Below are 24243 nucleotides of genomic sequence, written 5' to 3' on the forward strand. Positions count from 1 at the left end.
CTTATGATACGGTATGAATCTTGACAGGCATGAATTTCAGCCCCTCAAGTAGTATCCAAGTAACAGTCGACCCCCTAAATTTAACCTTAAAAAGTAGTCAAAAATTTGACTATTACTTGAGTATATACGATATAAATGAATTAATGTTCATTGTTTCTTCGCTTTACGCTATTTTGCCTTATGAAAGGTTTCATAGGAACGCTCCACTTTTGGATAGTGGGGAAAACCTGCATCAGTACAACACAGTCACAAGCCATTCTTATTTGGTTTAGGCACCCCTGTTAAGCCTGTGCCAATTCTTAATTCTCACTTGGACCTGCTATTTATTGCCCATGTGCGGTTTCTATCCTTCTGTTCATCTCGCGTTCATGTGTCTATCAAGATACACCTTAAACGTTGCTAAGATGCCTCCTTCCACCACCCATCACCCCTCTGTGTGAAAAACCTTCCCCTCCACTTCTCCTGTAGACTGCCCTCCTCTTGCCTTGAACCTGTGCCCTTTTGTTGTTCTTTTCACTCTGGGGAATAAAAAAACCTCTGAGTAACATAGAATCCCTAGTGTGGAAAAGACCATTCGGCGCAACATGTGCACACTGACCCTGTGAAGAGTAACTGACACAGACTTATTCACCTCCTCCTATTACGCAACATTAGCCCTTGACTAAAGCACCCTCTCCCAGAGCATCCACGTCCTTCTGATAGCGTGGTGACCAGAACTGCATACAATATTCCGAATGTGGTTGAAATAAATAGCTGTAATGTAACTTGCCAACTCTCACACCCAGGAAAGGCAAGCGTCCTATGTGCCTTCTTGACCACCATACCCACATCTGTTTCCACTTCCAGCTCCCTCTGCATGCCAGTGCTCCTAAGAGTTCTGTCATTTATCGTACAGTTCTTGTATTTCTTTCTCCCTTGTGGCTGTATCCAGCTTCCCCTTAATTCTACTCCCTCTTCATCTCTTTGCCCACTCATCACCCCTCCACACATCAGCATATCATAAGACCATAGGAGCTGAAATTAGGCCATTCATCCCATTGAGTCAACTCCACCATTCAATCGTGGCTGTTAACTTTCTCAAGCCCATTCGTCCCGGAACCCTTGATCCCCTTGATACTCAAGAACATTTCTGTCTCCATCTTAAATCTGCTCAATGACCTGGCCTCCACAGCCTTCTGTGGCTGTGAATTCCATAGATACACCACTCTCTGGCTGAAGAAGGCTTTCCTTATCTCACAACTAAAGGGTCTTCCTTTTCCTCTTAAGGCTGTACTCTCGGGTCCTACTTTGTCCTAACAATGGAAACATCTTCCCAACATCCACTCTGTCCAGGCCGTTCAATATCCTGTAGGTTTCAATTGTAACCCCCCTCATCCTTCTAAAATCCATATAGTCCCAGAGTCCTCAAAAGTTCCTCATATGTTAAACGTTTCATTCCTGGGACCATTCTCGTGAACCTCCTCTGAACACCCTTCTGGGCCAATACATCCTTGCTAATAGGAGGCTCAAAACTGCTCACAATGCTGCAAATGTGGCCTGACCACAGCCTTATAGAGTCTCAAGTACATCCCTGCTTTTGTATTCAAGTCCTGTCAAAATAAATGCCATTATTGCATTTGCCTTCCTAACTACTGACTCAACCTGCAAGTTTACTTTGAGAAAATCCTGGACTTGAACTCCCAAGTCTCTTTGCATTTCGGATTTCTGTATTTTCTTCCCATAATCCTTCTGTTCCAACAGTGACTGTCTGGTGTCAGGGCAGCACTAGTGATTTCCTGACATGTGGATTGTAGTTGGGGATACCAAGGAATGTCAGGAACTGCGAGTATCTCAGGAGCAGTCGTTATTCCTGGAAGAGGCAGACAGGAATGTGGTGTGGTCCTGTAAACTCCAGAACTTTGATAACTTCATGAGTCAGCAATAACGCTTTCTGGACCAAGAAATGAAAGGGCCAATGAGAAACTGCTACAAGGGAGTCAACAAATAACATACATTAACTATTGCTGGGAAGAAGGAGGCAATACAATGAGCTGTTTCTTTGGACAGATGAGATAATGGTGTTTAATAACTGTGACAAAAGGACAATTAATTCTGCTTGAAGAAGGAAGGCCTTGGTGTAGAGGGCATACAAAGAGCAGGAAAATCAACATTTCGGGCAAAAGCCCTTCATCAGGAATCCTGTATTCCTGATGAAGGGCTTTTGCTCGAAACGTCAATTTTTCCTGCTCCGTGAATGCTGTCTGAACTGCTGTGCTTTACCAGCACCACTCTAATCTCGACTCTGGTTTCCAGCATCTGCAGTCATTGTTTTTACCTTGGCGTAAAGGGGTTAATTGCAGGACAGGCTGTTTCAAACAGGTGGAAAACCCTCAAGGATAAGAAGGTAAGCTACAGACCTGAGGTCTCCAGAAGTGTGGGGAGATGGTGTTAGAATCTAAAGAAACGTTACACCACAAATCTGAAAGTGACGGAACTCCACCAGAATTCAACTCCAGAACGTTTCACCTGCAGTGCTTGGAAGAACAACCCTGCATCAAACCCCTGTAAACTTCCAGAGATGGGCACTGTTGGTAGAAACAATGTTAAATTCCGCCATCATTTGGGTGATAGCCAAGATTTGGGGGGTGAGGGTGAACTTGCTTACTTGAGGGGTTTTATATTTTGGTTCCTACCTACAATAAAGTGTAAATTATGATTCAACAGTTGGTTGTCTGTGCAGTTTCTGAGTCAGTATTCAAATTAAAGCGATTCACTCACAATCAGAGTGAGAGGCTAGGATTAATAATGACTCCTTTGCATTCAGCAGGACGGCACGTCAATACTGTTATAAAGCGAATGCTGAATCCCCTCCCCTCAGATCTCAAACCAAAACACCAAAAGAGGAGCGCATTGCCCTATAATCAGAAAATTAGTGTGAAAGGTAGTGTCATCTGCTCTAGTCTTAAAAACAAAAATAAATCCCTGACACTTTAAAAATCAACAAAAAGCAATTTACATATCCAACTTGAATGGTGAACAACTGAACTAAACTATTAACAAACCTAATAAATCCCTTCGAACTACTGACGATTCTGGCATGAAACAGGATTTTTGTCATATGCTGTTCCAGTAAATACAAGACCCACTAAAACAACAAGAAATAGAATTTAGTCTCTCAGATTACATCTTCCAGAATATTCTAAGCATCCTTCTATTGAATATTTTGTCAGGAATGCCTCCTGCAATTCCTGCTCTTCTGGTTTTTTTGTAAATGATGCTGTCTCATTCACAGCTGACTGTCAGAGCTGATGTCTCTCTCTAGTGCTGAGGACTCTTAGCTCTAGCAATGGGGAGTTAGCTCTGGGGTTCTGTCCAACTGTCCCCTTCTTTTATACCCTTGATGCCATATTGAGTTTTTACAATAGGATTGGTCCTCTGTTATCAAAACCATCAGATTTAAATTTAATAGATGTTGGTATCCAAAGGACCGGATTTAAATTGATTGGCTAAATTGAAAAGTCATTATCTTGGCCTGTTAACTGCACAACCTTGTGATAGAAATGTTTCTGTTTGTGTGCTCTCTGTTGTGATGATGTTACTCCTTTAAGAAGATTATGTCATCTTGATTTTTTTTCCCCAAGTGGGGTTGTAAAAGGCAGAGGGTCCGATTCGACTGGGCTAAGGGACTTCACTAATGGCCAACAGATATTGGCAACGGCAACAATCGGAAAAAGGTTTGAGATTTTTTTTTCTGAAACACTTCTACAGCGAAACAGTCTGTAAGGTCACCCCCCAGCCTCTGACCCTCCAGGGAAAATAGACTGGGGCTATTTCAGCCTCTTGCAACAGCTCAAACCCTCCAACCCTGGCAGTATCTTTGTAAATCTTTTCAGAACCCTTTCATGTTTCACAACTTGTTACAAACATGTCGACTAATTCAGAGAAGCCTCTCAATTACAGCTGTAAATAGAGAAAGTGTGTTTAATCATGTGTCATGAATAAAGGCTGTATTAATCTTTTATTGTGAAGTTTTACTCCTACATCTCCAAACAGAGCATACAAACCTGGTCAGAAGGGAGTGATTGAAAAAATATGTGGGGCAAAAATTTTAGAGTGTGGCTTGTGTATGGAATGAGCTGCCAGTGGAAGTGGTTGAGGTAGGTACATTAACAACATTTAAAAGACATTTGGTCAAACACATGGAGAGGAAAGGCTTAGAAGGATAGTGGCCATGTGCAGGGAAATGGGGTTACTGTTGATGGACATTTTGGTCGGCATAGACCAGTTTGGGCCGATGGGCCTGTCTCCGTGGAGTAGCACTGACTCGTGTCTCTTTGTCTCTCCAACAGTTTTGAGTTTTCAGATGAGCATCTCACTTAGTCACACAGAATAAAATCCGATCTCGTTAGTCAACTCTGATGTGGAAGTGCTAGTGTTGGATTGGGCTGGACAAGGTCAGAAGTCAAATGGCACCAGGTTAGAGTCCAACAGGTTTATTTGAACTCAAGATTTCAGAGCACTGCTCCTTTGTCGGTGAAGTGATGAAGCAGCAGCATTGAAGAAGGAGCAATGCTCCTAAAGCTTGTAATTTCAAATAAACCTGTTGGTCTCTAAGCTGGTGTTGTGTGATTTCTGATATCTTCTGCTGTGGGTTTATGTCGACCTTAATGGGATATTTTGTCCAACTCGGCATTTTTCAACAGTATCACTTGGAGGGATTCACTTGAAACCTTTCAAGAGGTGAGTTCAACAAGACTGAACTATTCAAAGTTACTTGGACTCAATTTTAAAACTTACATCAGGACCAGTAGACAGAGAGATGTACAGCACAGAAACAGACCCTTCGGTCCAACTCATCGACGCTGACAAGACATCCTAAATTAATTTGGTTCCATTTGTCAGTATTTGGCCCATTATCTTTCTGAACCCTTCCTGTTCATGTCCGAAACCAGATGCCTTTTCAGTGGTATAATTGTACCAGCCTCCACTTCCTCTGGAAACTCATTCCATACATGCATTACCCTCTGCGTGAAAACATTGCCCCTTATGTCCCTTTTAAATCTCTCACCCAGCCAAATAGCCTCTCCCTGCAGCTCAAACCCTCCAACCCCCGGCAACATCCTGGTAAATTGTTTCTGATACAGAAGTCAATGTTTTGGGAAGAACCCTTCTTCAGTCCTGAAGGAGGGTTAATACCCGAAATGCTAACTTCACCTCCTAATGCTACCTGGCTTGCCTACTTTGGATTCCAGCAACCGCAATTATTTTTTGTTTCTAACAAATGGTGGAGCAGACTCAATGGGCTGAATGACCTCATGTCTGCTCCAGTGGTCTTGTGGTCTTAGGTTTCTGCGGATTCTTAGGAACGTGCAGTCCCAGACTCCGAGTAATGTCGCCCACTGGAAGCAAAGTTTATGGAATCACAGAATCCCTACAGAATGTAAACGGGCCTTTTGGACCAACAAGGCAACACCAACCCTCCGTACAGTAACCCACCCAGACCTATTCTCTTAACCCTATTACTTTACATTTACTTGGAGAAAGTGAGGACTGCAGATGCTGGAGATCAGAGTCAAGAATGTGGTGCTGGAAAAGCACAGCTGATCAGGCAGCATCCGAAGTCCAGGAGAATCCTGATGAAGGACTTATGCCCAAAACGTCGATTCTCCTGCGCCTCAGATGCTGCCTGACCTGCTATGCTTTTCCAGCACCACACTTTTGACCAGTCTACATTTACCCCTGACTACTGCACCACACTTACACATCCCTGAACACTATGGACAATTTAGCTTGGCTAACTCACCCTAACTTGTACATCTTTGTATTGTGGGAGCAAAACCGGAACACCCGGAGGAAACCCATGCAGACACGGGAGAATCAAACAGTAGATTCAAACCCGAATCCATGGCTCTGAGGCAGTTGTGCTAACCACTGAGCCACCATGTCGCCCCGAGCCACTTTAGAGTTGCACTTGGGGGTGCGAGGCAGTGTGCAGTCCAGAAATTTTTTTAAAACCCCACCAACTTTCCCACTGCACCCATTGTCAGAGTGGGGCACAAGGTTTAATCCACAGTAGCGTCACTGGCAGTATCTGATTGTTGGGAGCACTGGTGCCCCCGCTGGTGTCTTCGCAAGTTGCTGGAAAATGTGAACCTCTTGCCACACTCAAGGCAGCTGAATGGCCTCTCCCCTCTATGGACCCGCTGGTGGGTCAGCAGAGCAGAAGAATTGCTGAAGCCCTTCCTGCACTCAGGACAGTAGAATGGCCACTCTCCCATGTGGACCCGCTGGTGGGTCAGTAGGTGGGAGGACCGGTTAAAGCGTTTCTCGCACTCTGGGCAGGAGAATGGCTTCTCCGCGGTGTGGACCCGCTGATGCCTCAGCAGGTGGGAGGAATTGCTGAAAGCCTTCCCGCACTCAGGACAGCTGAAGGGCCTCTCCCCCGTGTGGACCCGCCGGTGGGCCACGAGGTTAGAGGAGACCGCAAAGCCCTTCCCGCACACTGAGCAGGAGAATGGCTTCTCCCCGGTATGGACCCGCCGGTGGGTCAGTAGTTGGGAGGGCTGGGGAAAATTCTTCCCACACTCAGGGCAGGCAAATGGCCTCTCCCCAGTGTGGACCCGCTGGTGTGTCAGCAGGGAGGAGGAACTGCTGAAGCCCTTCCCACATTCAGGGCAGGGGAACGGCTTCTTGCCTGTGTGGACCCACTGGTGCCTCAGCAGGGCAGAGGAATCGCTAAAGGCCTTCCCGCACTCGGGGCAACTGAATGGCCGCTCCCCCGTGTGGACCCGCTGGTGCTTCAGCAGGTCAGAGGATTTGCTGAAGGCCTTCCCACAATCAGAGCAGGGGAAGGGCCTCTCCCCGGTGTGGACACGCTGATGCGCCAGCAAGTGGGAGGAGTGGGTGAAGCTGTTCCCGCACTCAGGGCAGGTGAATGGTCTCTCCCCAGTATGGACTCGGCGGTGGTCCAGCAGGTGGGAAGAGCGGATAAATCCCTTCCCACACTCTGGGCAGGAGAACGGCCTCTCCCTGGTGTGACTGCGCTGATGAATTTCCAGGGCAGATGGGACACTGAAGCCTTTCCCGCAGTCACCACACTTCCACGGTTTCTCCATGGGGTGAGATTCCTCTGGTTTCTCCATGGCCAAAGCTTCAGCTGCACACAAACGCATGTACAAACCCTCCCTGCCGTGAATTCCTCTTTCCAGGCTGTATAATTGTGACAGGCTGCACATTCAATGCGCTGCCTCAGTAGCGTCTCTCATCCAGCTCCACTGATGCTGAAAGTGTACTGAAACAGAAACCAAAGAATTTTGCTCCTTCTCACAGAATCATAGTCAAAAATCGTTACAGTCCCAATGGATTGATTGACTGTCTGTCATTGACGTGAAAATGAGGACTGCAGACGCTGGAGAGTCAGTCAAAATGTGTGGTGCTGGAAATACACAGCAGGTCAGGCAGCATCCAAGGAGCAGGAGAGTTGCTGTTTCGGGCATAAGCCCTTCAACTACTGAATTTGAAACTTCAGTCTTCAAATCTTCAAATGCACTGGAAAAACAGATTATGAAAGTCATCACTGTCAGTCAGGGTAGAAATTCAGAACAAGCAATTCTACTTTATGCGGAACATTCTTTTCTTTTGTAATTCCATGAAATTGAAAGCACCATTACCCTACTCTGATTGCTCTACATTTACACCTGATTAATGCATCTAACCTACACATCCTGGACACTATGGACAATTTAATATGGCTAATTCACCCAAACCTACACATCTTTGGATAGTGGGAAGAAACAGGTGCACTGGAAGAAATCCGCCACAAACACCAGTCGGAGAATGTGCAATATCCACACAGACAACGGTTCTGAGGCTGGAATTGTATCTGGCTCTCTGGTGCCGTGAGGCAGCATCACTAACCACAGACACCGTACCTTCCTTTTCCAGTCCACCACCAAGTCACTCAGCTTGAGCTCAAGCAAAGCACTACGTTTAATTTTCGCTTCACACACACTGAACTTTCGGCCCGTCCCCACTTCCCCTACAGGAAATGCAAACAGCTGGGGGGTTGCCACATCGAATCCCTACAGTGCGGAATGAGGCCATTTGGCCCAACAACTCTCCATTTACTTCCGACTAATATACCTAACCCACACATCCCTGAACACTATGGGGCAATTTAGCATGGCCAATTCATCCTAACCTGTACAGCTTTGGACTGTGGGAGGAAACCGGAGCATCTCGATGAAACCCACACAGCCACGGGGAGGACAATGTCTGTGTGGAGTTTGCACAGTCACCTGAAGCTGGAGTCAAATCCTTGTCCCTGGTGCTGTGAGGCAGCAGTGCTAACCACTGAGCCACGTGCTGCCCGTGTGTGCTGAAAGAGATGCAATGTGGAACTTTATTGACTGTACTGCACAGTGGATTGTTGAGTAAGGTTGAGTCTCAAAGGATCTGGAAAGAGGTAGCCAACATTTAGGAGCACATTGCGACAGATGCTGGAATAATTCCTGAAAACAACAAATGCTGAAGATCACAGCTGGTCAGGCAGCGTCCACATAGAGAGAGCAAGCTAACATTTCAGGTCTTCTTTGAGATTTATAAAATCTTGCTGGATAGAGAGAAGATGAATGTCAGGAGTCATTTCCCTGGAATGAGGGATTTCAAGACTAGCGGACATATTTTTAAGGTGAGAACAGAAAGATTTAAAAACAAAATAAGGGGAAACATTTTTACACAGAGTGCTTCACGTGTGGAATGAATTTCCAGAGGAAGTGGTAGATGCGCTTACAGTCACAACATTTAAATGACATTTGGATAAGTACATGAATAAGAAATATTCAGAGGGATATTTGGCCAAGCACATGTAGGTGGGACTAGTTTAGTATGGGATTATGGTCAACATGGACTGGTTGGACCGAAGGATCTGTTTCCGTGCTGTGTGACTCTGACTGGATACAGTGGATGTGGGGAAGATATTTCCACCAGTAGGAGAAACGAGGACCAGAGGACACAGGCTCAGGGTGAAGGAATTCCCTTCAGAACTGGGATGAGGAGGAATTTCTGCAGCCAGAGGATGGTAGAATCTGTGGATCTCATTGCTGCAGAGCGCTGTGGAGGCCAAGTCATTGAGGGCATTTAAGACAGGGATAGATAGGTCTTTGATAAGTAAGGGGATCAAGGGTTACGAGGAGAAGGCAACAGAATGGGGTTGAGAAACATATCGGCCATGATCGACTGGTGGAGCAGACTCAATGGGCCAAATGGCCTCATTCTGCTCCTGTGTATTGTAGTCTTAAAACTGGGCAGATTACTGAAGTGATTTTCATGAACAATTTCAGAGTCCTGAAGTAAAGTCGTAGAGGTGTACAGCACGGAAACAGACCCTTTAGTCCAACTCGTCCATGCCGACCAGTTATCCTAACCTAATCTTGTCCCATTTGCCAGGACTTGGCCACTATCGCTCTAAACCTTTCCTATTCATATACCCATCCAGATGCCTTTTAAATACCGTAATTGTACCATCCTCCATCACTTACTCTGACACTCGTTCCATCCATGCACCACCCTCTGCATGAAACACTTGTCCCTGAGGTCCCTTTTAAAATCTTTCCCCTCTCACTCTAAACCTATGCCCTCTAGTTCTGGACTCCACAACCCAGGGAGAAGACCTTGTCTGTTTATAAAATCATGAGCATTATGGATAGAATAAACGTGTGGAAGGTCACACCCCCCACAAAAGCTTCCTCACTGTTCTATCTACCTGCGACTCTACTGTCAAGAAGCTATGAACCTGCACTCCAAGGTTTCTTTGATCAGCAACACTCCTTCGGACCTTACCTGATTTGCTTTTCCAAATGTCGTACCTCACATTTATCTAAATTAAACTCCATCTGCCATTCCTTAGCCCATTGGCCCATCGGATCAAGATCCCATTGTCATCTGAGGTAACCTTATTTGCTGTTCACTACACCTTCAATTTTGGTGTCATCTGCAAACTTACTAACTATACCTCTTATGCTCACATCCAAATCATTCATATGAATGATGAAAAGTAGTTGAACCAGCACCAATCCTTGTGGCACAACACTGGTCACAGGCCTCCAGTCTAAAAATCAACCCTTCACCACCACCCTCTGTCTTCTACCTTCAAGCCAGATCTGTATCCAAATGGCTAGTTCTCCCTGTATTTCTCGAGATCTAACCTTGCTAACCAGTCTCTCATGAGAAACCTTGTTGAATGCCTTTCTGAAGTTCATGGAGATCATGTTGACTGCTCTGCCCTCGTCAATCCCTTGTTGCTTCTTCAAAAAATTCAATCAAGTTCGTGAGACATGATTTCTCACGCACAAAGCCATGCTGACTATCCCTAAATCAGTCCTTGCCTTTCCAAATACATGTAAATCCTGTCCCTCAGGATTCCCTCCAACAACTTGCCCTCCGGCAATGTCAGGCTCACTGGTTGATAGTTCCCTGGCTTTTCCTTGCAATCTTTCTTAAATATTGGTACCACATTAGACAATCTCCAGTCTTTCATCACCTCACTTGTGACTATCGATGGTACAAATACCTCAGCAAGGGACCCAGCAATCACTTCTCTAGCTTCCCACAGAGTTCTAGGGTACAACTGATCAGGTTCTGGGGATTTATCCACTTGCATGCATTTCAAGACATCCAGCACCACCTCCTTTGTAGTATGGACATTTTTACATTTTTCAAGATATCATCATCTGTTTCCACACATTCTATTTCTTCCATGTCCTTCCCTACAGTAAACACTGATGCAAAATACTTGTTTATTATTTCCCCCAACTCCTGCAGCTCCACACATAGACTGTCTTGCTGATCTTTGAGGGGCCCTGTTCTCTCCCTAGTTACCCTTTTCTCCTTAATGTATTTATAAAAACCCTTTGGATTTTCCTTAACTCGACTTGTCGAAGCTATCTCATGTTCCCTTTTTGCCCTCCTGAGTTTACTCTTAAGTATACTCCAACTGCCTTTGTACTGCCTTTAAACACTATGGCAGTCCCAGTCTATGTTGGGAAAGTTAAAATCCCTGACCATAGCCACCCTATTATTATTACAGATAACTGAAATCTCCTTACAATTTTTTTCTCAATTTCCCTCTGACTATTAGGGAGTCTGTAATAAAATCCCAATAAGGTGATCATCCCTTTTCTTATTTCTCAGTTCCACCCAAATAAGCTTCCTGCATGTATTCCCAGGAATATCCTCCCTAAGCACAGTAATATATCCCTTATCATAAAAGCCACTCTCCCTCCTCTCCTGCCCCCCTTTCTATCCTTCCAATACCATGTGTGTTCTAGAACATTAAGCTGCCAGTGCTGTCCATCCTTGAGCCATGTTTCTGTAACTGCCATGATATCTCAGTCCCAAGTTCCTAACCATCATCTGCCTTCCCTGTTTGGCCTCTTGCAATTGAAATAAATGCAGTTTAATTTACCAGTCCTACCTTGTTCTCTGCTTTGTTACTTCCTGCTCTGATTGTTTAACTCAGTCCCTTTCCCAACTGGACCAGTCACAGACTGATCTCTTTCCTCACTATTTCTCTGGGTCCCAGCAATCCCTGCCCCCCACCTTACTAGTTTAAATCCTCCTGAGCAGCTCTCGCAAATCTCCCAGCAATATATTAGTCCCCTTCCAATTCGGGTGCGATCCACCCTTCTTGTACAGGTCTTTTCTACCCCAGAAGAGATTCCAATAGTCACATTTTTGGATCATTTCTCCCATGTACCAGTTCCTCAGCCACGCATTCATCTGCCCTGTCCACCTATTCTCACCCTCACTAGCAACATTCCCCATTAAATGGTTAAGTCCTGGATTGCTTTCCTAAAATGCAACACCTCACGTTCGTCTAAATTAAACTCCATCTGCCAATCCTCGGTCCATTATCCCATCCAATCGATTATAATTTATAGCAAACTCTCTTTCCTCTCTTATTCCCTAAAAGCTGAAAAACTCCATCCCACACACACTCCTTTTATTCTCATTTTACTGAACCTAATCCCTGCTCTGCCTCATCCTGAAAAGTCTGGTTCATGCTGACTAACAGGCCTACACTCAGGGGGGATTTAATCGAAACATAAGAATGCTGAATGGCTTGGACAGAGTGCATGTTGGGGGAGATGTTTCCAGTGGTAGGAGAGATGGGGACTTGAGGGCACAGCCTTCGAGTAAACGGAAGATCTTTTCGAACGGAGATAAGGAGAAACTTCTTCAGCCAGACAGTGGCGAATCTATGAAATTTACTGCCACAGAAAGCTGCGGTAGCCAAGTCACTGAGTATATTTAAGACTGAAACAGATGATAGGTTCTTGAGTATCAAGGGGAGAAAGCTGGAGAATGGGGTTGAGAAATTTATCAGCCATGATTGAATGGTGGAGCAGACCCTGTGGGCTGATTGGCCTAATTTCTGTTCCTGTGTCTTATGGTCTCTTGCTGTTCTGGACACAGTGAGAGAAACTTGGGAGCAGGAGTAGGCCATTTGGTCTTTCAAGCCTGCACCAGCATTCAACAGATCATGACTGGATATTAATCTACCTACATCTAGGTCGATAAACTGGGATTTTTTTTTCACTGGAGCATAGAGGTGACCTCACAGAGGATTATAAAATCACGAAGGATAGAGATGTCCTTTCGCTCAGATGTGAGCTTCAAGATTAGGGAGCACATTTTTAAGGCAAGAGGAGAAAGATTTTAAAAAGACATCAGAAGCACCCTTTTTTAAGAGAGTAGTTTGTGTGTGGAATGAATGTCCAGAGAAAGTCCAGAGGTCAGATCAGTTTTCCTTCGTGTGAATCAAGGAAAGCGATGGGATCAGACGTAGGACCAGGCTGTGCACTCAGAGCATGTGCAGACCAACTGGCAGAGGTCTTCCCGTACACCTTCAACCTCTCCCTGCAGCAGGCCACTGTCCCTGCCTGTTTCAAGAGGGCCAACATCATCCCTGTGCCTCAGAAGACTCATGCAGCATGTCTCAATGACTACCGCCCAGTTGCCCTAACTCCGGTGGTCATGGCATTAATCAACTCCAGCCTTCCCACTACTCTTGCCCCACTCCAATTTGCCCATCGGCAAATTGGGATCCACGTCAGATGCCATATCATTTGCCCTTCCCTCCTCCCTGGAACATCTTGACACCAAGAACAGGTACGTAAGAATCCTACTTGACTACAGTTCAGCCTTTAACACTATTATCCCCTCGACACTGATTACTAAACATAGTGATCTCGGACTAAGCCCCACACTCTGCAACTGGATCCTCAGTTTCCTGACCCACAGGCCACAATCAGTGAAGACTGGGGACAATATTTGATCCTCACTAACACTCAACACTGGACCCCTCAAGGGGTGCGTACTCAGCCCCCTACTGTACTCACTGTATACCCATGACTGCATCACCAAATACAAGACTAATGCCATTTACCAGTTCACTGTCACCACTATAGTCCGTCAAATCTCAGATGGCAACAAAACAGACTGCAGACGGGAGGTGGAAGACCTGGAAAAATGATGCACTGAAAACAAACTAGATCTCAATGCTAGCAAAACCAAGAAACTCGTTATTGACTTTTGGTGGGATGTTACTCATGCACCCATACACATTAACAGCACAGAGGTGGAATGAGAGGAGAGGAGAGTGTCAAGCTCCTGGGAGTGGTCATCCACAACAAGCTGTCTTGGATGTATCACTACCTGGTATGGCAACTGTACCATTCAAGATTGGAGACGGTTACAGAGAGTGGTGAACTCAGCCCGGACAATCACAAAGGCCAACCTCCCATCTATAGAATCCATCTACCAGACCTGCTGTCAAGGGAAGCCGCCAGCATTCTTAAAGATCCATCCCACTCTGGCAATGTTTGTCTACAACCTCTACCATCGGGGACAAGGTACAGAAGCCTGAACAAACGCACCAGCCAGTTTTGTAACAGTTTCTACCCTACTATTGTTAGAATACTGAATGGACTCTCAAACGCTCAGGATGTGTCTGAACCTTTGTTTTTGTTTTTGCCACTGTTTACCTATTATTTACTGTGCGACTTAACTATGTGATCGCAAGACAACGCTTTTCACTGTGCCTCAGTATATGTGACAATAAATAAATTCTACTCAGTTCAAGTGGAGGATGTAGTCCAGTTAAAAGGGTTAAAAAGCATTTGGATCAGCACATGAATAGGAATGGTTCAGAGGGATATGGGCCAAACACTGGTAGGTGCAACTAGTTTAGTTTGAGAACATAGTCAGCATGGACTAGTTGGACAGAACAGTCTGTTTCTGCACTGTCTGACTGTCTAACTGTTCTGTACTGGTCTTAAACCCATTTTCTTGCCTCCCCCCATAACCATCCACTTCCTTGTTGTCGAAAATTCAAATGAACTCAGCCTTGAATATATTCAATGAACCCCACCCCCAACTGCAGGAAGACATCGCCACCTCTGAACTCAATTCCTCTTGCTAATGTACCACTTGCCTTGCTCATTGCTTGCTGATATAGAAGGACGCTGCGGCCTGTTTGTACATCAACACATCATTCCTGATGAAGGCCTCGTGCCTGAAATATCGAATCTCCTGCTTCTCAGATGCTGCCTGAACCTGCTATGCTTTTCCAGCCCTACACTTTTCGACTCTGATCTCCAGCATATGCAGTCCTCACTTTCTTCGCATTCCAATATATCACTATTTAAGGAATGCGTCTCCTTTCTGCTTTTTTTTTAAAACAGCAAATGCGATAACTTCACATTGTGCTACTACATTTGCCATGTATTTGCTAACTGAGACACAATCTTGGACCAACTTTTCCAGACTCTCTCCCCTCGCCGGGATTCACTCCCTTTCCTTTCAATTACTGCAAAACAAAAATTGAACCCCAGAATGAAAACAAATGGAAAAGGGGGTAAGAAAAGAGAGTGCCGTACTCACAGATGTTGGACAGAGGAAGGAAGTTGCAGTCTGGAGTGAAGCTCAATCTTCATTCAGAGAGGAACAACAGCAGTAGCAGCTTCAGAAGCTCATGGTCAAACTTCCGTATTCAGACAATAGCAAGGCTCTGATTGACAAAGGAACCAGGCTCCTTCCGGTCATCCCAAGCTCCCCATTGGTCCATCAAAAGAAGGTCGCGGTCCGTAATTGCGGACAGCGTGGGGCATGCGCCGTTCTTGTTAACGCCGCTGAACATGCGCAGTACTTACTGACACCGAGGAGTATGCGCAGTGTGGTCTGTGGCGATGCTGGTGTTGTTGACAAGATTTTGTACCCGAATGTCAAATGTCAACAGGAGTTTAAAAAAAAGCTGAAGCCACATTTTTTTAAACCTGTAGCTCGACATTTTATTGCGTTTGCATTTTGTGTGACTCCTCAACTTTTGAATGCCTTTTCCCCAGGGCAGGGGAGTCCCAAACTAGAGGGACTCCCCTTCCCTGAGGATTGAGAGGGAAAAGATTTAAAGGGACCTCAGGGTCAGAAAAAAACACTTTGAAAGTTAATTCCCCTCAACAAATGCCCCCTCTTATGCCCTGAATAAGATAGATTGTTCACAGCCTATTAATCATGAGTAGCAATGATGTTGTGAAACTGAGAAGGGTTCAAAAACGATGTTGCAATGGTTGGAGGGGTTCAGCTGCAGGGAAAGGCTGAAAAGGCTGGGGCTGATTTTCATACAGCGTTGGATGCTGAGGGTTTATAAAACTTTATAGAGATTTATAAAATCATGAGGGGCATTGATAGGTTAAATAAACAAGGTATTTTCGCTGGGGTGGGAGAGTCCAGAACTAGAGGGCATTCATTTTGGGTGAGAGGGGAAAGATATAAAAAGGACCTAAGGGACAAATTTTTCACACAAAGGGTGGTGCATGTATTGAATTAGCTGCCAGAAGAAGTGGTGGAGGCTGGTACAATTACAAAATTTAAAAGACATTTGGATGGGTATATGGGCCAAGATTAATTTAGGATACCTGGTCAGCATGGACCGACGGGTTTGTACAACTCTATGGTTTTATTTCTGCATAGTCAGAATCAATTTCACAAGAATAGGAATAGGCCATCCACAAATTACACCCTGTCCTCAACTGTGGACTAACTGGACATATTTGAATGCAAGTTTCAGAAAGATGTCTGCAGCTTTTGTATAAAGTTGAACATGCTTTCATGATATTTCTGAATATATCATTTTAGCTATTCTCAATTTTAAAGATCAGTCATTTCTCGTGCAGCCGTGCCTACATCCATTCTCTTTCTCTCTTCCTAGAAGGGTTTGATACAGCGATCGAAGAGGGTTTGAGGCATCCGCAAGAACAGGGAGTGGGTGGAAGAGAAGGAGAGAGAATGGACGGAGGGGCAGATTGTCAGGGGGTGAGAGAGATAATTGACAGGGGGACAGAGGGTGGGAGGATGAGAACACTGGGGGGAACAGAGCGTGATGGGGATGGAGAAGATTGTGGGGACCGATGGTGAGGGAAAGAGAAAGACTGGTGGGCAGAGGTGGGGAGGAAGAGAATGCAGGGCAGAGGGTGGGGGTTGAGAGAGAATGGACGGGGACAGTGGGTGGGGAGAGATTGGACAGGGGGGCAGAGGGTGGGGGGGGAGAGCCTGCCCAAATCCCACCTTCCCCAGGACCGGTGTTGATATCTCACGAACTGGAACCCACTCCTCCCACAGCAGACTTGAGTCAATCATTTCTCAATATATACGTGGCGAAAGCAGTAGAATCATAATTCTGACAGGCCATTCGGCCCATCGAATTCACACTGACATTCCAAATAGCATCCCATCCAGACCCATCTGCTGACCCTACAGCCCTGCAGTTCCTCATGGCTAACCCACTCTAATCTGCACACTTCAGCATGGCCAATCCACCCTAAACTGCAGATCTTTGGACTGTGGGAGGAAACCAGATCACTCGCAGGTAACCTACACAGACACAAGGAGGAGGACGTGCCAAAGTCCACACAGACAGTTGCCCAAGGATGGAATCAAACATGGACCCCTGACACTGTGAGGCAGTGGTACTAACCACTGAGCCACTGTGCCGTCCAGAGTTAGCTTCTAACTTTTCACGCACCCTCAGCAGAGGCTCTCTCCTGACATTTGTGGACCACACCTGCTGTAACCTCCATTTCCCACATCTTCAGCCCTGAGCACATTGGTTCCCGAATCCTGGCATCAGATAGACACCGATGTCATCTGGCCTCCTGCTACCAACTGCGGAGACTGAAGACAATCCCTGTCACTATTCTGTCCCTTACCACCATCTCCCCAATGTTGTTCGTACTCCCGGCACCCAGCCAGTTCGCTCCTCCACTCCCTTGCAGCCTTCTCTCAGATCCCCTTTACCTGCCTGATCCACGCTCACACCTCCTGACCCTGTCCACTGACTCAATCAGAAGGGTCTGTCCGGAGAGGAATGACCAACTCCTGGAATAAAATGTCTGGTTATTTTTTTCATCAAAGGTCTGCAGCCTGGCTTTCAGCTCCATCTCTCTGAGCCGAATGTCCACCAGTATGTGTTTGCCCTGGATCACAGCATCCAGAGCCTCCCACCTTCTGCAAATCAAAAGACAAGTCCCACCTTACACTCTCCAAAGTGTGTTGTGTAACTGCTTAATCATTTCTGGTGGCCGAGCAGTGGCTAAGTTCAACTTGGATTCCAAACTTGGGTATCAATAGCCATAAGGATGGCTTCAAATGGACCTTGGGTTGACGTCACACTACATGTGACTCCACTACACTATACAGTCTCTCTCTCTCACACACACAGACACACACACACACAGACACACACACACTCATACACACACACATGCATGTAAGTCAATAGGGTGAATTTGCAGAATTATATTTGCAAATACATTGTATTTTGCTCAAAAAGTGCACAATCTGCAGGCAGTCAATGCATGTAATAATTTTATAAATTCCTACTTTGGAAATAGAACCAGTCTGACTCAAGATTGGGATACTGACAGACTTGAACCTCACACCTTCCATGCATTATCTGAGCTGTCACTTCTTTTTATAAAATAGGGTCATAGAGTCTTAGAGATGTACAGCATGGAAACAGACCCTTCAGTCCAATCCGTCTACGCCGACCAGACATCCCAACCTAATCTAATCCCACCTGCCAGCACCCAGCCCATATCCCTCCAAACCCTTCCCATTCATATACACATCCAAATGCCTCTTAAATGTTACAATTGTACCAGCCTCCAGGACATCCTCTGGCAGCTCATTCAACACGTACCACCCTCTGCGTGAAAAAGTTGCCCCTTAGGTCTCTTTTATATCTTTCCCCTCTCACCCAAAAGGAATACCCTCTCGTTCTGGACTCCCCGATCCCAGGGAAAATACTTTCTCTATTTATCGTATTCATGCCCCTCATAATTTTGTAAACCTCTATAAGGTTCCGACGCTCCAGGGAAAACAGCCCCAGCCTGTTCAGCCTCTCCCCATAACTCAAATCCTCCAACCCTGACAACATCCTTGTAAATCTTTTCTGAACCCTTTCAAGTTTCACAACATCTTATGGGCGGCACGGTGGCACAGTGGTTAGCACTGCTGCCTCACAGCACCAGAAACCCGGGTTCAATTCCCACCTCAGGCGACTGACTGTGTGGAGTTTGCACGTTCTCCCCGTGTCTGCGTGGGTTTCCTCCGATTTCCTCCCACAGTCCAAAGATGTGCAGGTCAGGTGAATTGGCTATGTTAAATTGCCCATAGTGTTAGGTAAGGGGTAAAGGTAGGGGTATGGGTGGGTTGTGCTTCAGCAGGTTGGTTTGGATTTGTTGGGCTGAAGGGCCTGTTTCCACATTGTAATGTAATCTGTAATCTTTCCAATAGGAAGGAGACCATGCAATATTCCAACAGTGAATTGGCTATGCTAAATTGCCTAACCAATGTCCTGAACAGCTGCAGCATGATCTCCCAATTCCTGTACTCAATACTCTGACCAATAAAGGAAAGCATACCAAACGCCTTCTTCACTATCCTATCTACCTTAAGTTATCTCGAGGATATGACTAAAAAGAAGTTCTAGGATTTGCATATTAATGAACTGAAACCTGCAACCCATTCTAAAAGATGAAAGACTTAACAGCAATCTTGGTTTGTTCAATATATCATTTCAGTTGCATGACACTGATCTTTTGCTATAAATTCTGTGTCTTATGATCCTGCTCCACAGCTACCTGATGAAGGAGCAGCGCTCCAAAGCTAGTGCTCCCAAATAAACCTGTTGGACTATATCCTGGTGTTATGTGATTTTTAACTTTGTTTCTCATGAACACAACCACAACACTTCCTGCTGCTGCCAGTAAACATTACAATGCTGATGAAACGATGCAGTACCTGCAGAGATGAAAATCTTAACAGTTTCTAACGATACTTGCTACTGATTCACTGCTCCTTCTGATACACGACTTTGGTAACGTAGTGCTGGAAGCTGAGTGAGCAGCTTTAAAACAGAAACTGTTGGATTTTAAATCTTTCAATGTCTGAGTCCGAATTTAGGTAACCTTTATTGCGACCCAACTTTGTTACAGCTTCATGATCTCCCAGCAAAAAAATTACAAAAAAGTAGCTTTCCTTTTCTTCAACAGCTGAAGCTCATAGCACACACACACACACACCCCTGACCTCCCCTGACACCCCAGTTGCTTTATTATTGGTAAGCACTGAGGTGTCCCTTTGTAACTGAATCCTTGATACAGTCTTAACCTGGAGGAAGTAATGCCTCACTCAGCAATTTCAACCCATATACTGTATCCAAGTAAGTTTCTCCCCACTCATTTTCCAGGGGCAGGGGTGGGGACAGGGGTTAAAGTCGACCGTATTGCTGAGAGTCTGGAGTCATGTGTAGGCCAGACCGGGTAAAGGATGCATCTGGGACGACTGAGTGAATCCTTTCCCACAACAGCAATTTCCTTCCCTAAAAAAATCATGAGTGAATCAGATGAGGATGTTTTCCCCCTGAAAATGGTTTCACCATTAGATTCTGAACTCCAGATTTCTGACCAAATTCCAATTTGCCATGGCGGGATTCAAAACCGGGAATTCCCAGAGTTGAGGTAGTAATCCAGTTGATAATACCACTTGGCCATTGCTCCTTCGATCCCAGTGATGGCACATGAACTCACTAATGCCTCTGGAAGTTGTCCACCCAACCAAATCCCTTCCTGCGCTCAGGGCAGGAGAACAGCCTCTCCCAGTGTGGACCCACTGGTATGTCAGCAGGGTGGATGAACTCATGAACCTCTTCCTGCAGTGACAGTAGGTGAACGGCCTCTCCCCAGGATGTTTCAGCAGGCCAGGAGAATTGACGAATGTATTCCTGTACTTGGAGCAAGTGAATGACTTCTCCCCGGTGTGAACATGCCAGTGCATCAGCTGGTTGCACAGCCAACCGAATCCCTTCCCACACACAGAGCAGGAGAATGGCCTCTCCCCTGTGTGAATGCTTCTATGAGGCTCCAGCACTGACGGGGAAGGGAACCCTTTCCCACAGTCCCCACATTTCCACAGTTTCCCCATGGGGAGAGCTTTCCTTGTGTCGCTCTGGGTTTGAAATTACCAACAGAATGGGTACACTGTCTCTCTCCACCGTGAGGGGTGAGACTTTGATTCCCCAAACTGAGTAACTGGTTTCAAGCACTTTTCACAGTCAGTGCACTGAATCTCCCTCACTTGGGTGTCTCCGTATTCTTCCTGCCAAAGTGTCCAAAATCTCTCAAGCAGACAAAAGCAAACATTTCTTCTCAATTGGAATGGTTGCTGATATTCAAGTCCCAATGAATCAAGTGGCTCTGTCAGAAATTGATGTATCATTTGCTTTCAGATTTCTTTCTACATGTCTTCCTGCAAAAATAAATTCACAAAATACGTGATCACAGTCAATACTGTTAAATGAACATAACATAGGTGACAATTCCTGTAGTTTGCCAGATGCCTGATCACATATTATCCAGGACACAGAAACCTGAAAACCCTCATGCAGCCAGATAGCCTTAAGTGTGTATGGAGGAAATCTTCATTTCGGTGACAATAACCTGGAACAAGCTGCCGACAAAGGCACTGGAAATGGAGCTGAATCAAGGACAATGAAAATGAAATGTCAAGGCTACTTGAGAAAAACAAACCAGTAAAGTTGCTGAATGACTTTCTGCTGTCCTATTCAATAAAAAAGATGACAAGAAATACAGAATATAACTTCAGTGCTAGATTAGAATGTGAAAAATAATAGCCACAAGGCTTTTATAACAGCGAATAATATCAGATATACACCATATGAAGCAACATATGTCTACATTTTATATCAACGCTCCATCCCATGAGTAACTACCCTTTTAATTCTGAACATGAGGAAAGAAGCGATCTTTTTCCACAATGCAAATTGTATATAAATAAACGTATCAAACTGAGGGGAAAAAAATTAATATACCGTTAAGAAGGACAGAGAGCATCTGACACCTTTGCAGAGTCAGCTCCCTCCCTGTATTCACTTCAGTTGCTACAAGTGAATAATGTTTCCTTCCTCTCTCTCTCCCCCTCCCAGGATGAGGAATGGAAAGGGCGAAGATATTGCTTTGCTCCCACGATTTCTCCATGATGTGGGAATCCTTGTCTCTCTCTCCAGCTTTGATAATCGGTTGAAAGACCACTCATGTATGGAACGAGTTCCATCTATTGCTGCTGCGAATGGGGTGTTGCTATTTCAGGCTATGTGCCCGCTTAAAGCTCTTCCCACAGTCAGTTCATTGGAACACTCTCACTCAGGTATGCATACCTCAGTCTCACTGATGTTTGAAACCTTGTGAAGCAGACAGGACAGGAGAGAAATAAAAAAAATTCTACTAGATTCAAAGGCCGATGATATTCCGGTGCCAATGAATTGATTGTCTCTATCAGATCTTGTTTCTGGCTGTAAATCCTCCCTTTCTCATATCCTGTAAAAGGAGATTACAGAAGACATTGCTGTCTACACAGTATAGAAATTCAAAACAGACAATTCTGGTTTCTGTGGAACATTCTTTCTTTTCTCCTTCCCTCAAAAATGTGAATCGCAATGCTACAGTCTCCCTCCATTCTTACTCTACTGTGGCTATTATCACCCTCATTCCCGTTCTCCTAAAAATGCTGAAAAATGTTGACTAACAGATCCTGTGGAACCCTAGGTCTGAATATCATACATAAGTTGAAGCATTTTATCCATATCTCCCCTGTCAAGGTCCCACGGGATGTTTATAAGCCCTTCGGCCAAAATAATCCATTCACCCCATCGAATCTGCTCCACCATTTATTACCATAATGATTAATATTATAATCCAAAAATCCACATTCATGCCTTATTATTGATTCCCCATTGATTAAAATTCTGCCCAACATCTGCCTTGACTATACTTAGTGATTGAACTTCAATAGCCCTATCATTCATTACCCTCGGAGAGAAATCCAGCTCATCTCCATCATAAATATGCAAACACAAGATTAGAGGCTATTCCTTCTGGTCTGATACTCTCCCACAAATGAACACTACCTTTTTGGCAACTAACCTTTCAGGCCCACTAAAATTCTGATATTTATTCATTCAGATCTCCTCTCATTCTTCCAAACTCGAACGAATGCTCAGCTAAGCTCCGCAACATTGCCTCATTAGCAAACACGTCAATTCCCGGGATTAATTTTGTGAACGCTCTCTCACCAGCTTCCAATGTTTCTGTCATCTCCTCTACTTCGAGGGACCAGAGTGCAAAACACGCAAGTTACAGCATAATAAAAGAATGATAAATAATAGACATTTTTCTAGCAGAAATTCGAAAATGTGCAAAAATAGTCAGACGGGAAAGAGTCCAATCATGTAGTGGTAAGGAGCCTGATGGTGGGGGAAGAAACTGTTGCCTGGTCTGGTCGTGATAGATTGAATTGGGAGGTGGGTGTGAGGATCTAAAGTTGGAATTTAGGCAACAAAATATGTACATTTTTATTTCAACAAAATGGCTTCTCGATTTAAAAGAATACTACAAAATGGCCTGTGAACCATACTGCTGAACATACTGCTGATTCGCAGAATGAACTTGCAGTTCAAAGATAAGAGGACAATAGAATTTTCATAAGATGAATACTGACACATTATTTGACCATTTGAACTAACCTTGAACTAATACATGGCATGACAATTTATGTAAATTAGATATCCTTCTTAAAGAAAATATCATTGGATTATTTTGCTGTGAATCATGTCACCTTATTATATGTGATTGGTCTTTCTCGTAATTAAGACTACTATTTCTTAAAAACCATATAAATAATGTGCAATTTTCAAATGTAATTGTGCAACTTCATCACGGAACACAGAAGCTTCAATCTCTGTGATGCTGGATAGAATTGCGTTAAGATACCTTAATTCAATAAACTACTGAACCTTGCTTTTCGAATACACCGCATTTGTCGATTCCTTTGACCGATCTCGAACCAAGAGGCCCCTCTTGAGGAGACGCAGATCTTCATTTTGGTGCCGTGACACGTTTCGGCTCGGACAGATTGTGAACAGCAGTGTACGAGTTAAATGTCCTTCACTATTGAGTGTTGAGGAATCCGGCCTGCCAGACGTGATTATTTTTAGAACGTTTGGTTTTCCTGTCAGTCAAGTGGTGTCTGACGTGACCAGTCCAGCCCGAAAGGATCGGTCTTAGCAATGGTTGAGTCTGGGGGACTTGTTAAATGTTTAAAAAGGGGGGGGGAGAGATTAATTGGAGTTGAGGGTGCTTTGGTACTTACGGACAGTGGTCTTCGAAAAATGCTGAACTCTGAGGGGAGGGTTGAAATCTGAATTCCCAAGCTTTGTTAATTTTTGGTTTTTTTAAAAAAATTATTTCTCCCGAGCTTCGTTGCTTTCAGAAATAAAACAAAATAAATCTCCAGAGATTGGTTATTTTCTGGTGTTATCTTTTTAATAGAAAAAAATTCGATCGCTTAAAATTCATTTATTTTCGGTTCGGGTTGTGTTAACTTTGTTAGTTTTCGGTTTAAAAAAACTCCGATTGCCTAAACTTTGTTTATTTTCGGGTTCGTTTCATTTGAACTTCGTTATTTTTCGGGTTGTTGCTTCGTTTATTTGGGGTCGCGACATTTAAACGTCGTTACTTTTCGGTTTAAAGAAACTCCGATTACCTTCGTTAATTTTCGGGTTCGCGTCGTTAAACTTCGTTACTTTTCGGGTTTTAAAAAAACTCCGATTGCCTTGATTTAGAGATGCCG

General features: G+C 44.7%; 3 protein-coding genes across 4 annotated transcripts in view; 2 read left to right on the forward strand and 1 right to left on the reverse strand.

Moving 5' to 3' along the window:
* The window catches only part of LOC148143330 (uncharacterized), a 234029-nt gene that overhangs the window by 105624 nt on the left and 104162 nt on the right, over positions 1-24243 (reverse strand). The window contains exon 3 of the mRNA XM_087975804.1: positions 6415-6953. Coding sequence (XP_087831930.1) covers positions 6415-6953 — 539 coding nt within the window. The remainder of the gene's footprint in view (positions 1-6414; positions 6954-24243) is intronic.
* The window catches only part of LOC148143331 (uncharacterized), a 195349-nt gene that overhangs the window by 91090 nt on the left and 80016 nt on the right, over positions 1-24243 (forward strand). The gene's annotated exons all lie outside the window — the stretch shown is intronic.
* Positions 1-24243, forward strand: part of LOC148143332 (uncharacterized) — a 192485-nt gene that overhangs the window by 80640 nt on the left and 87602 nt on the right. The window lies entirely within an intron of this gene.

Source organism: Chiloscyllium plagiosum, unplaced genomic scaffold (genome assembly GCF_037043375.1).
Source record: "Chiloscyllium plagiosum isolate Xiang-an unplaced genomic scaffold, Cpla_swu_hap1 HiC_scaffold_27, whole genome shotgun sequence".
Classification (NCBI taxonomy): domain Eukaryota; kingdom Metazoa; phylum Chordata; class Chondrichthyes; order Orectolobiformes; family Hemiscylliidae; genus Chiloscyllium; species Chiloscyllium plagiosum.